Here is a 12,227-nt window from a genome sequence, read left to right as displayed (position 1 = left end):
CCAGGAGCGCTGACCACCGGCCTCCAAAGGCCCCCAGGCTCAGGCGCCCCACGAGCTGTGGGCCGGGAGCAGGTCCCCTGCTGTCCCTGCGCCCTGTGGGCGGGGCCGCGCCGGCCCGGGGGCCCTGTCCATGGTGCTGAACGCTGCTCAGGTTGTCTCTGCTCCCGAAGACGCGCCCCGCCCTCAGTGGCCCTGGGAAATGAACACAGTGGGCCCCTGGGCTCTTGGTTTCGCCCCACTTCCTTGCCCGGAGCGTTGTTAACTCCCCAGGCCTGTACACGGGACGAAGGGGTGGAGTTCGTGCCTGCACCCGCTGGGGAAGCGACAGGGCAGGGCTTGTGCAGGCTTCCACCGACCCCTTGTGCAATGGCGGGCAAGTGGGCCTGGATGTCACTAAGGCTTGGCCCAGCCTGCCTTCCTCTCTGAGAAAGAGAGCAGGGCTGTTGTGAGGATCAGCGAGGATACTTGGGAGCCTTCGTTCTGACCAGCCATTGCTGGAACAGGTGGCCCCATCCAGGCCGGGGCACTGCGGGAGCCCATGTGCCCCAGGGTCAGCCATGGCTCCAGGCTGAGTGGTCTGCAGCCCACAGGCTCAGAGCCACACCTTCTGGGGTCAGGCAATGGTGAGAACCAGCTGGGCCTGCACCGTGGCTCCTGCAAATGTGGCCGAACCCACACCCCTCCCCCAAGTCCTACCCTCAGTGTCTCCAGGCTGATGCTGGGTGGACAGCCCACTTGCTGTTAGGAGCCTGGGACACACTTTTGCTGGGTGTCGGAGTACGGGCAGCAGCTCCTATCTCAGTGAGCCACCTGAACACAAGTTCTTCGGCCAAGTCCTCGTGGGTTGAACTAAATGTACTGGGAGTTTTCCGGTGAAAGGAAACTCAAGGTAAATACCCGTGTGAGTTGAAAATGCCCACACTGGGCCCCACAAACGGCCACACACCTGGTTGCTGCACACACGGCCTTATTCTTTCTGTTCCAGAGGCTGGAGTCAGCGGGCCGCTTCCTCCTGAGGCTGTGAGGGAGAGGCTGGCCCAGGCCCCGTGCCCAGCTCCCGGGGTTCGCTCTGAGTCTATGTCCCATCTCCCTGTCTTTCTCCTGGAAGAACTCACTGCGGTTAGGGCCTCCGTGTGCAGGGGATCTCGTAAGCCAGCTCTGTACACAAGGTCACATTCGGGCAGTCCAGGGACTAGGACTTGGACGCATCTTTTTGGAGCCACGCACTCCATTTGTGGTTGGGACCCCAGGCGGATCCCTCAGCGTCTCTGGGGACTTAGGAACGGCTCAGCTAGCTGCCAGAAGCCCTCGGCCATCATCTGGAGCTTGGTCACCTGGAGGCCCCTTGCAGAACCAGCAGGAGCTCCAGCAACTAGCTATCCCCTCCATTCCTCACTCCAGTCCGGGCACAGGAGGGGCTAGTCCTGGGAGCCAGGCAGGCCCTTGCTTTCCCCCCAGCAGCTGACTCCCCCACTCCTCTCTCACCTGAGGGGAGCTGGCCAGGAGGCAGGGGTGGAGGCAGACCAGGGGAGAGGCCGTGGTCTTGCCACTCCTGCCAGGGAGGCCACCTGGGGCCGCCGGGCCCACTTTAGTGAGGGCCGTGGTGAGGGCAGAGCAGGCTGGTATGTGGGTCCTGGCCGTGGCGTGGGGTTGTGGTCCCTGTGGGGACAGTGTCCTCGGCAGCAGCTCCTGGGACACTCAGGTCCCAGCATGGACAAGGGCAGCCTGCAGGCTGCGAGCTCCAATCCAGGTCGCTCAGCAGAGGCTGTTGGGGGTGGAGGACTGGGCCCCATCCTCCCCGCAGTCCCGTGGCCCTCTCATCAGGGCAGCAGCGCTGCGTCTGCCCCTGCCTGCTCCCGGAAGCTTCTCCCTGGTGCCCACGTGCTGCCAGGCCAGAGGAGGCCGTACTGGCTCAGGGCGGCCCACTCTGCTGACTCACTTTTCCAAGAGCCAGTGCGGTCATCCCTCCAAGGAGCCCAGGCAGGAGGGGTGTCTGCTGAGCTTGGTGCAGAAACTGCCCCCCAACACCCCCACGGTGAGGCTTGTGAGGTGGCGGAAAGTGGGTCACTGTTAGCTGTGCTTGTGGCCCCGGGGAGCTGGCCACGTGGTCCCAGAGGCACAGCTTTAGCGGTGGGGGAGGACAGAGTCGGCTGTCCCAGGAGTCAGTGACGCCCAGAGTGGTCCTGTGAGCATTAGTGGCAGGACCTGGAGGCCGCCCTGCTCCTCCTCCTGGCTCAGCAGTGGACTCAGAGCTGGGACTCTGGCACATCCTGTCCCCCATAAGTCTCGGGGTGCTGCCCTCTGGTCACCCGTGCCCAAGGACCAGCTGACACGCAGCCAGGTGCCTGGTGCACTGTATAGCAAGGTGGCCTGTGGCACTGACGTGCATGGCCCAGGGCAGGACAGGACTTGTCTGTGACAGGAGGAAATGGGGTGGGGGAAGGGGCGGGGAAGGCCAGGACTTTAGGGACAGAAACTCCAGGGCTCTGGAGCACAGACCCCACTGGGGGAGGGGCAGGTCTGTGGCTGGGGAGGGAGGTCAGGTGGAGGGATTGGGGAAGGGCTGTGCCGGGGCCAGCCAGTGGGTGACAGCACCTCTGCTGGGCTGTCATGGGGACTGTGTGGGGGAGAAAACAAGGGGGAGATGGGGGGCAGGTTTGCGGAGCTTTGAGAATAACTGAGGCAGAAACAGGGCGGCCCCAGGTCTGCCCTGTGTTCCTGGAGGCCTCAGACTCCAGGCCAGCTCTCTCCTTCAGCGGGCTCCCGCCCCACAGCGGGTGCTCAGGGAGGCGTGGTCTAGAGGTCGGTTATCTGAATGGGGAAGGGCTTTGCCGGCTGTGGAGGAGCCTCGGCACCTGTGTGGTCCTCACAGGACTCTGCCAGCAGGCCCGGGTGGTTCCCAGGTGCCCAGCAGAGGCCACCGGGTTGTCTCGGGGTCACAGGGCCGGTGGGTGTGGGTTTCCATTGGTGAGGACCTTCCAGGCCTAGCCAGACGCCCAGCACGTGCAGCACACCGGAGACCCGCAGGGGAAGGTCCCAGGTCACCGTGCTGGGTTGTCACTGTTCCTTCAGGCTGTCCCACAGGACAGGACACAGGTCAGCTTCAGGGAGGAGGCGCCAGAAGCTGAAAGCCCTGAGAAGAGGAGGGGGGAGGCGGAGCAGGCCCCTCTCCACACAGCTGTTAGCCTTCGGGGATACGAAGCCCTCACTGGACAGACTAACCTCCAGGCCATAGAACCTCCTCCCCCACCTGTTAAGGGGCAGCTGGGAGGGTCCTGTGGGGCAGGGGACATGGGCCATCTGAGGGCCTGGCCCAGGCAGTGGGCTGGGAGCTGCTGCGAGTGTCTTTTGGGGGCAGTAACTGTAGGAACCGCACCCCAGTCCTCCTCACCCAGGGAAGCGGCCAGCACTCGGAAAACCCCTCTTCCGAGCGCACCAGCCGGCGCAGACTGCCGCGGCGCCTCCCACAGTGTGACATGGTGTACTTTCCTCTCTCCATGTGAGCCTGTGTTTGCTATAAAGGCAATAATTAGAGATAAAACACCAATTGGATAATGAGCCTGAGCACTTGGAGGGCTGGGTGATTAGGGCGGCTGTGGGCTTCCCCAGCAGGAGCTGCTTCTGCCCGCCTGAGGCTGCAGCGACTCAGGAGGCTCCTGTGGAGGACTCCCCACTGCCTGTCCCCAGGGACTGGCAGGGCTGCTCGGAACCCACCGGTCCCGCCCCAGAGATCCCGGCTGTGGGGGACCAGGACACCCAGGGCTGATCTGCCCAAGTGGCAGGGAAGCCTCACCAAGGAGGGGCCCCTCTATGCTGGGCTTTGAGGGATGTATAGGAGTCTGCAGGGCAGGGAGGCAGCAGGTGGATGAGAATGAAAGCAGGAGGAAGCCACCAGAGTTCCAGGACACACCCCAGCCATGTGTCCTGGCCGCCTGTGCCCCCGCCCACGAGCAGCTCTGAGGGTGCCCACAGCGTGGGGCTCATCCAGGGCACCTCATTGGCTGTGCCCTTTGTCCTCCCCACCTTTCTGTATACCAGCTGGTGACACAGCCTCCGCCTTTCCTTATCTGTGAAATGGGTGCTGGGTGTGTTCTGCTCAGCAGACAGCTGTTGCCGTTGGCCGCCTCTAGCTTCCTGCTTCCGGAGGGTCCCCGGCACTGCTCTTTGTCTCCCTGTCAGTTTGAGGCCCAGCGCTTCCTCTTCTGGAAGCAGGAAATTGCCCTCACGTCTGTGACGTCTGCCTCCTGGGGACCCTCGTGGAGCGTGTGTGAGCGCGTTCGTGTGCCTGTGCTTCCTGCGCAGGCTCCCGCCCGGTCTGTCCGTCTCGGTGGCGTCACAGTTTCCACATCTGTCCAGTAGCTGCTGACCAGCCGTAACTACTCCGCACTGTTTGGGGACATGACATTGTCCTTCACGTTCTGCTGCACGAACAGCCCTGCAGAGCTGGCCTAGGGCCAAGCCGCCTGCCTCACGCCCCCCGCCTTTGTGGGGTCTCCCAGGAACCCAGCTCATCTGGCACCCGCCCTGGGCGCTGAGGACTTGTAGGAGCTTGGCTCTCTCAGGGTAGTTAGTGGCCTTTGCTTCCTGTCACCGCTGTTCCCTGGTTCCTCTCGGCTTGTCAACCTGTTTGGGGGACTTGCCAGACAGTTCTCCCTCTCACTCTGTCTTGCTCCCTCCTGTTTCCATGTCTTGGCCAAGGACCGGAGGAGGTGCCAGCCCTGCTGCTCCCGGAGGCAGTGGAGTCCCCAGGCCATTGGCTCTGATGGGTGGATGGCGCTGCCTTCTCCCGCCCGACCTGGAACCACAGGGCCACTGAGCAGCAGATCAGAGGCCGCCAGGGAGAGGCCTAGGAGCCTGCTGCCCTTGACAGCAGGGGCCTGGCTCGGCGAGCAGACCCTGTAGGCACCAGAGCTTCAGGGCCCCCTACCCTCAAGCCTGGTGTGGTGCCTCTGGGGGCACAGCCTCATCTCTTGGCCACAAGGCAGAGGCTGAGGCCTCCCTGTAGGAGGCTGGGAAGGAGGCGCGGGTGCGGGACACACCACAAAGGGCTCGCAAATTGGTAACTAACCGCCCCCCCTCCCAGTGTAAAAAGGGGCGGAGACAAACCCAAGCATTTGGAATCTGAGGTGGGTGACGATGACAAGGGAGGAGGGGCACTGTGGGGCCACCTTCTGAAGTCGGAAATGGCAGTGTGGTGTCCCTCAGCATTCACAGCGGGGAGTCCTGACATGGTCTGCATCCCTTAAAACAGCCTAAGTCACCCTCAAGCTGCAGTGCCATGGCTAACAGGCCCCCCAAATCAGGAAGGGGAGGGCAGGGTGTCTGGGGCCTGAGGCCACAGAGCAGTCCAACAGGGGGCAGCTGGCAGGGGGCTGGGCGCTGCTGGGAGAGGCTGGTGGTGGCCGGTCCCAGCACGGAGTGGGCAGGAGGAGAGGCAGGTACCCAGCTCTGCCCACATGACAAGGGGGCCAGGGCCAGGGTCCTTGAAGTATGGCCAGGAGAGCAGTTATCGGGGAGTCCCCCCAGTGGGGGCTCCAGGCGGACAGTGCAAGGCAGGCTGAGGTGTGCTGCCCTGGATGACCGTGGCCTGTCCTGCTGTCTCAGGCGCCTCTGTCCAGGCTGAAAGGGTGGCAGAGGCTGAGTGTGCTGGGGGGAGGGGCCTGGGTGGGGCCTCCTGGGCCTGAGGGCACCCAAGCTCCCCTGCAGGGGGCATCTGGGCAGCTGAAGGCCTGGGGGAGGGACTCAACATCACCCACATGGGAGAGGGGTGGGGGGGGGCAGAGCTGTCCTGGGCTGTGACCAGGGAGTGTGGGAGGGCAGACAGTGGTCACAGGAATCCAGCTTGAGGCACAATAAAGGGCAGGGTGGGGCAGAGGCCAGACCTGGAGTGAGTGGCATCCCTCCTGGTCAAGCCCCCTGCCCAGACCACTCTGGGGTGGGGCACGTCTGAGGGTCCGCAAGGCCCTGGGTGGGTCTGACGGGCTTCTCTCCCCACAGGCCTCGTGAAGCTGGGCATTCACTGTGTCACGTGCCAGAAGGTGGCCATCAAAATCGTCAATCGGGAGAAGCTCAGTGAGTCTGTGCTGATGAAGGTGAGCGAGAGTGAGGCAGGCAGGGCCAGTGGGTGGGAGCTGGCCCTGCGGTCAGTGCCACAGGCAGGCCAAGGGCTCTGCTGCAGTGAAGGGACCCAGGTGGGTGAGGACAGCACTCTGCTTAGGTGGGGAGGGCAAGTGACATCAGTGAGGACCCCTCTGGCTGCTGAGGGTAGAGGGGGACTTGGGCGGGTTCACCTGGGGAACCCCGAGGGACCCGAGGTGGGTGATTTTAGGGGAGGTGGTGGCTGCTGGGCTGGGCGGGGCAGTGGAGATGGGGCCAGGTGCATTCTGACCTGCCTTGGGGAGCACTTGGCTGAGGTCCTGGACTCCGACTGGGACTCTGAGATGTCCAAGTGGAGAGACAGGAGCTGGGGGAAAGGGACTGGGGATGTAACTGGGGCCCATCCCCCTGAAGGCCTGGCAAGAACCACATGCAGTTGGGCCAGGGGCCTGGAGGTGGCCCTGACACCCGTGGGGCTGTGTGTGATGCCGTGTAGTCCAGGCCATCCCACAGGTGGAGACCCTGTGGCTAGACTGGCCCTGCCCCGAAGCCCCAGCTGCACCCGAGAGCCCACAGCGGTGCCCCCAAGGGGCTGTGTTCCCAGCAGCCGAGGCTCCTGGGGAGGGGGAGGCCGAGGCCGGGGTCCACGCCCCACAGGCAAGCACGTGTGATGCACTCCTCCTCCGCAGGTGGAGCGGGAGATCGCCATCCTGAAGCTCATCGAACACCCCCACGTCCTCAAGCTGCACGACGTTTATGAAAACAAAAAATATTTGTAGGTATTGCTGGGTCCGGAGAGTTGGGGTGGCCAGAGTGGAGGCCGAGGGACCTGGGGAGGAGACGGGCAGCCCCTCTGGCGGTGGGACCAGGCAGGGCGGTCTCAGGAACAGTCCCGGGCGGTGGCGTCACTGCTCCTTGACCAAACACCGGGGACTCGCGGAGCCGCCACGGGGGACGGGGCTTCCTGGAGGCGTGGCTGGGGTGGGGGGTGGGGTTCGAGGGGCAGGGGTCCCGACATGGCACGAATGGCCAGCTCGTGTTTAACTGAGGACGGGTGACGCAGCTGCCCCATGTGGGGGCCTTGAGGAGCAGGGACGCTGTCACCCATGCCTCAGGGGGGCTGGTCCTGGTGTTGGGGCCGACGCTGGGGAGCCGCAGGAACTCGGCCACCGTCAGAACCATGGCAAGGGCACCGACAGACACACCCACTGGCTTGATGGCGGCTTGTCTTGCAGTGCCTTGGTGATGTCCCATGAGTTTGGGGGGCAGGCAGGACCTGGGGCAGGCCTGGCCCACCTCTGTGTACAGCATGCAGGACACCGGTCACCACCTCGCTCCTGGCGAGATACTTTTGAGGACGGACACACGAGGACGAGGGGCAGAGCACTTGGCTCTGAGGAGGCCACCTTGCGGGTGGGGGCGGTGGGCAGGAAGCAGGAAAGGGTCTAGGACAGTGGTTCCCAACCTTGGCTCCACATTAGAATCACCTGGAAATCTTTTTAAAATCCTGATTTCTGGGCCTCATCCTCCAGAAATTCTGTTTCTTTCTTACTAATGATGTGGCCCCACCCCATAACAAAGAAACAGAATTTCTGGAGGATGAGGCCCAGGAATCACGATTTTAAAACAATTCCCAGGTGATTCTAATGTGCAGCCAAGGTTGAGAACCACTGGTCTAGGACAGTGGTGGCGAACCTATGACATGCGTGTCAGAGGTGACACACGAACTCATTTTTTTGGTTGATTTTTCTTTGTTAAATGGCATTTAAATATATAAAATAAATATCAAAAATATAAATCTTTGTTTGCCTATGGTTGCAAATACCAAAAAATTTCTCTATGTGACACGGCACCAGATTTAAGTTAGGGTTTTTCAAAATGCTGGCACGCCGAGCTCAAAAGGTTCGCCATCACTGGTCTAGGAGGACAGCCCAAGGAGGGATACAGCTGGGGCAAAGGCCTGGTGACGGGAGCAGGATGCCTAGCATGAAGGCGGACAGGTGGCTGGTCCAGGTCCTGCTGGGGCCAGCCCCCTCCCACGGGGTCAGAAGTCCCAAGACAGCTCAGGGAGCCTGGAGGTGCAGTAGCAAGCCTGGGTCACTGAGGCCAGGGCGCCTGCAGGGCACCTCTGGCCTGTGCTGTGCCTTGGCGTTCCCGCCCCCCCCCCAGTACCACCCTGTGCCCCCTGCCCTGTGTCTCCAGCCCCTCCCCCTCTCCTCTCCACAGACAGACTCCTTATGCCCTGAGGGTGCCCCCCCCCCACTGATCCCTTAAGTCCTGCAAGACCAGCTCTGGAGACAGCCGGTCCCCGTAGCCCACACCCTCCTCCCCACCAGCCCCGGTCCTTCGCCTCTTCCCTGCTCTGTCCTCTCCTCTCGTCCCTCTCCCTCCCGAAAGCCACTGCTGCCCACTAGCAAGTCCTAGGGGAGTCTGCACAGCCCCCGTCCAAGCTCCTCTGAGGCCCCACAGGCTTCAGTGCCCACGAGTCCCATGTCCCCCATCCCCGAAACCAGCCCCCACAGGCTCCACCAGGGGCTCGGACAGAGGCTTCTCACTCACCACCCTCAGAGGGGTTCGGGGTCTCCCCGCCACCATCCTCCAATGTCTTCCTGCCCTCTACCTCCTGACCCTTCTCGCCCACCACCCCCTGCACCTCCAGCCCCTTTTTCCACCTGCTGGCCAGGGCTCCCTGAGGGTCCCTGTCTGATTTGTCCCCCTGCTCCGGGAGCCCAACCTGGGCTGGGCAGGGCCTGGAGGGCCACGCACCAGCTCCTTGAGGGTCAGCAGCCACAGTGCCCACTCACCTTGGGGCCTAATGGTCCCTCAACGGGAAAGCCAGGTGTGGCCCTGCTCCCAGACCCTGGCACCATGGGCTCCTCCAGTCGCTGCCCTGGAGGCAGGCTTGCCAGGAGGGGGGTGGGGGGGTGGGGCAAGCGGGGGGGGGGGCCCTCATGCCGAGGATGGCCCTGAGGTGGGCCAGCAGGCGTGTGCACCCACCTGAAGCCCGCCCATCCCCGCAGATACCTGGTGCTAGAACATGTGTCTGGTGGGGAGCTCTTTGACTACCTGGTCAAGAAGGGGAGGCTGACCCCCAAAGAGGCCCGCAAGTTCTTCCGGCAGATCATCTCAGCGCTGGATTTCTGCCACAGCCACTCCATCTGGTGCGAGCCGCCCCCACGTGACCCACGCCTAGCTGTCCCGCCAGCAGACACCCCTCTGTTGGCCCCAGAGCAGGTGTGGGGGGAGCAGGGAGCGGGAGGGATCCCTGCTCACGAGCCTGGGGGAGCACGCGGTGCGACCACAGGCTCCCAGTCCCTCCATCCCAGACCTGCAGCCAACCGCCAGGCAGGCGACTTCCGATTGGCTGCCTGTGACATCACCAGGCTGTGCTGCCATTGGCCGGGTGCCGTGTGGGTGGGGTTTGGGGGAGGGACCCAGGTCAGCCTCCGCTGCCTCCCTCACAGCCACAGGGATCTGAAACCAGAAAATCTCCTGCTGGACGAGAAGAACAACATCCGGATCGCGGACTTCGGCATGGCGTCCCTGCAGGTGGGGGACAGCCTCCTGGAGACCAGCTGCGGGTGAGTGGGCGCCCCGGCCGGCCACCCGCCATCCGCTGCCCCCGCGCCCTCTCCCGGCCACCGCCAGTGCTGCCAGGCCCGCGGGTGGCTCAGTGCTGTGGTCCCCTGGAGGCCCGGAGTGAGTGGTCTCCGTGGCCAGGGAGGTCCAGGCCCCAAGCGCCTGTCCAGCACCTCACAGCCTGGGCTGCAGGCAGGACCCTGGTTCCGCTCCTGGCGGTGGCTCCGATGTGCGGTGCTGTGAGGGGGCTGCTGGTGACCCGTCTGGCCCTGGAAGGCAGGCGGGTCTGGCCCCTGGCGAGCAAGCTGGTGTACCAGCCTCCTGCTCCGTGCACTCCCAGCGGTGGTGCTGGCTCGGGACCCCGGCCGTGACGCGGTCCTTCCTCTGATGTCTGCCTTCTTGGACCAGGACGTCTGGGCAGCCTAGAGGTGGCAGAGCCCTAGACTCCTAGGCTGGTCTCCTCCCTGAGTAGGGGATGGGGTGGCAGCAACGCCCCTTGAGGCTCCCGGTGGGGCCTCCTCTGGGCGGCGGGTGCTGGGGGAACGGCACCTCTCTCTCTCGGCGTCCACCTGCTGTGGTCCTGGGGCAGCTTCGAGGTCACGGCTGGGCGGACAGCGAGCCCCCAGCCTGCGCCCTGATGGCTGCTTTTGCCTTCAGGTCCCCCCACTATGCCTGCCCCGAGGTGATCCGGGTGAGTAGTCACTACGCGCCCCTGTCCCTGCCTGTCCAAGGGGCCTCACCCCCGCCCTCGCGGACCCCAGACCCTCCACCTGGGTCCCTCATTCTTCACGAAGCCAACCACACCGCCCCCCGCAGGGAGAAAAGTACGACGGGCGCAAGGCGGACGTGTGGAGCTGCGGCGTGATCCTGTTCGCCTTGCTGGTGGTGAGCCCCGCGCCGTCCACACCCTGCTCCGCCCTCCCCCGTCTGCCTCTCCTCCCCGCCCGTCCCTCGTCCCTCGTCCCTCACCCGTCCATCTCTGTGCCGCCCCTCTGTGCCGCCCCTCCCGCCCAGTCCCCCGCCCCACGGTGACCCCGTCCCCGGCCGGCAGGGGGCGCTGCCCTTCGACGATGACAACCTGCGGCAGCTGCTGGAGAAGGTGAAGCGGGGAGTGTTCCACATGCCGCACTTCATCCCGCCGGACTGCCAGAGCCTGCTGCGCGGCATGATCGAAGTGGATGCGGCGCGGCGCCTCACGGTGCGTGCGGGCGCACAGAGGGTCAGAGGGTGCGGGCCTACACTTCCAGGCCAGACTTAAGGGCCCCCAGGGATAGAGGTTCCCTCTCCATGCCACCTCCCTGGGAAGGGAGACTTGTGCCTGCGGAGTGTGGTACAGGGACCCCTGAGTGTGCGGGCTATACACAGGCGTGAGTGAATGCACAGCTATGTGTGTGCACAGGTGTGTGCATGTGTGTGCACGCACAGGTATGAATGTGCACATGTGTGAGAGTGCATGCAGTTGTTTGCACGTTTCATAAGTGTGACTGCAAGTGCATGAGTGCAGGCACAGTAGTGTGCACATACACGTGTACACAGGTATGTGCACTCATGCACATGAGAACCGTTCATAAGTGTGTGTGCCCCTGCACGGGTACAGTTTGTGTGTTCACATGCATGAGAGTGTCTGCACAACTGTATTTCACAGGTATGTGCACATGTGTGCATGTACACAGATGCACAGGCAGTATTCACATGTGTGAGCATGTGCCCAGGTGTGAATGTGCATGGATATGTGGGTATGTGCACAGGGACCTCCTGCTGGCTGAGTCCTGCAGGTGTGCCTGGGAGACCAGCCTTCACCAACTCTAGCACCGTCCCTCAGCTTCCAGGCCAGCCCTGACAGTGGACACAGCTCATCATGACACTGACCATGGCGGGTGGATGTTCTGAGGGAAGTCCCACTTCTGAAAGAAGCCCATAGGCAGCCAGGGCTTAGCGGGTACCAGGATATTAGATCCCCAGGGCAAGGGCAGCAGGACTCCCTTGGACTGGTCTTTCCAGGACAGGGGTGGCCTGGTGACCAAGAGGCCATCTCCCAACCGCCCCAACCCAGCTGTCCCCAGGCTGGTGGAGAGGCACTTGGAGAGCGGGCCTCTGAGCCCCCTGCTCTCACCTGCACCCCAGCCCCTCCCCACAAGTGGGCCACCCCTGGCTGCCTTCTGCTCTCCTCCCTCAAGCCTCCTTCTCTGAGCCACCAGGGGCCCCCTGCCTCCTACCCATACCTGCAGCCCCTACCATCCTTTCCCTAGACTGGCATTTCCTCTTCCGCTGGGGAGGCAGGGTCAGGGGGCTAGTCTGGAGCCTCTGGGAACGCGCAGCCCCTCCCCATTTTCCTCCATCCCCACCCTCTCCCCTCTCCTCCCCCCACCTTCCCTCCACGCCCTCACCCTGCCCTCCCTTCATCCTTCTCCCCTCCTCCTCCCTCCCCATGCCCTCCCCCATCATCCCTCCTCCACTCCCTCCCCTCTTCCTGCTGGCTATCTTCCTCCACAATGGTCCTCTCCACCCCCTCCCAGGTGCTCCCAGCTCCTGCTCCCTCTGGCCTCCTAACG

The 12,227-nt window shown here is 63.7% G+C and overlaps 1 protein-coding gene across 14 annotated transcripts in view; it reads left to right on the top strand.

The window, feature by feature from the left end:
• The window catches only part of BRSK2 (BR serine/threonine kinase 2), a 50,321-nt gene that overhangs the window by 21,528 nt on the left and 16,566 nt on the right, over window positions 1–12,227 (top strand). For 13 of the 14 annotated variants that reach the window (XR_009454480.1, XR_009454478.1, XR_009454479.1 and 10 more), the window contains exons 2-8: window positions 5,998–6,092; window positions 6,786–6,871; window positions 9,117–9,257; window positions 9,561–9,677; window positions 10,333–10,366; window positions 10,492–10,560; window positions 10,727–10,873. Coding sequence is in view for 11 of the 14 variants with exons in the window: in XM_059709781.1 (XP_059565764.1) it covers window positions 5,998–6,092; window positions 6,786–6,871; window positions 9,117–9,257; window positions 9,561–9,677; window positions 10,333–10,366; window positions 10,492–10,560; window positions 10,727–10,873 (689 nt within the window). In the remaining 3 variants the exon portion in view is untranslated. Of the gene's footprint in view, window positions 1–5,997; window positions 6,093–6,785; window positions 6,876–9,116; window positions 9,258–9,560; window positions 9,678–10,332; window positions 10,367–10,491; window positions 10,561–10,726; window positions 10,874–12,227 lie in introns of those variants that run through there. The other variant, XM_059709787.1, reaches the window with a different exon arrangement.

This window comes from Myotis daubentonii, chromosome 9 (assembly GCF_963259705.1).
Source record: "Myotis daubentonii chromosome 9, mMyoDau2.1, whole genome shotgun sequence".
NCBI lineage: Eukaryota > Metazoa > Chordata > Mammalia > Chiroptera > Vespertilionidae > Myotis > Myotis daubentonii.
Note: the sequence above shows the minus strand (reverse complement) of the source record. Positions and strands in the feature narration are given on the sequence as shown.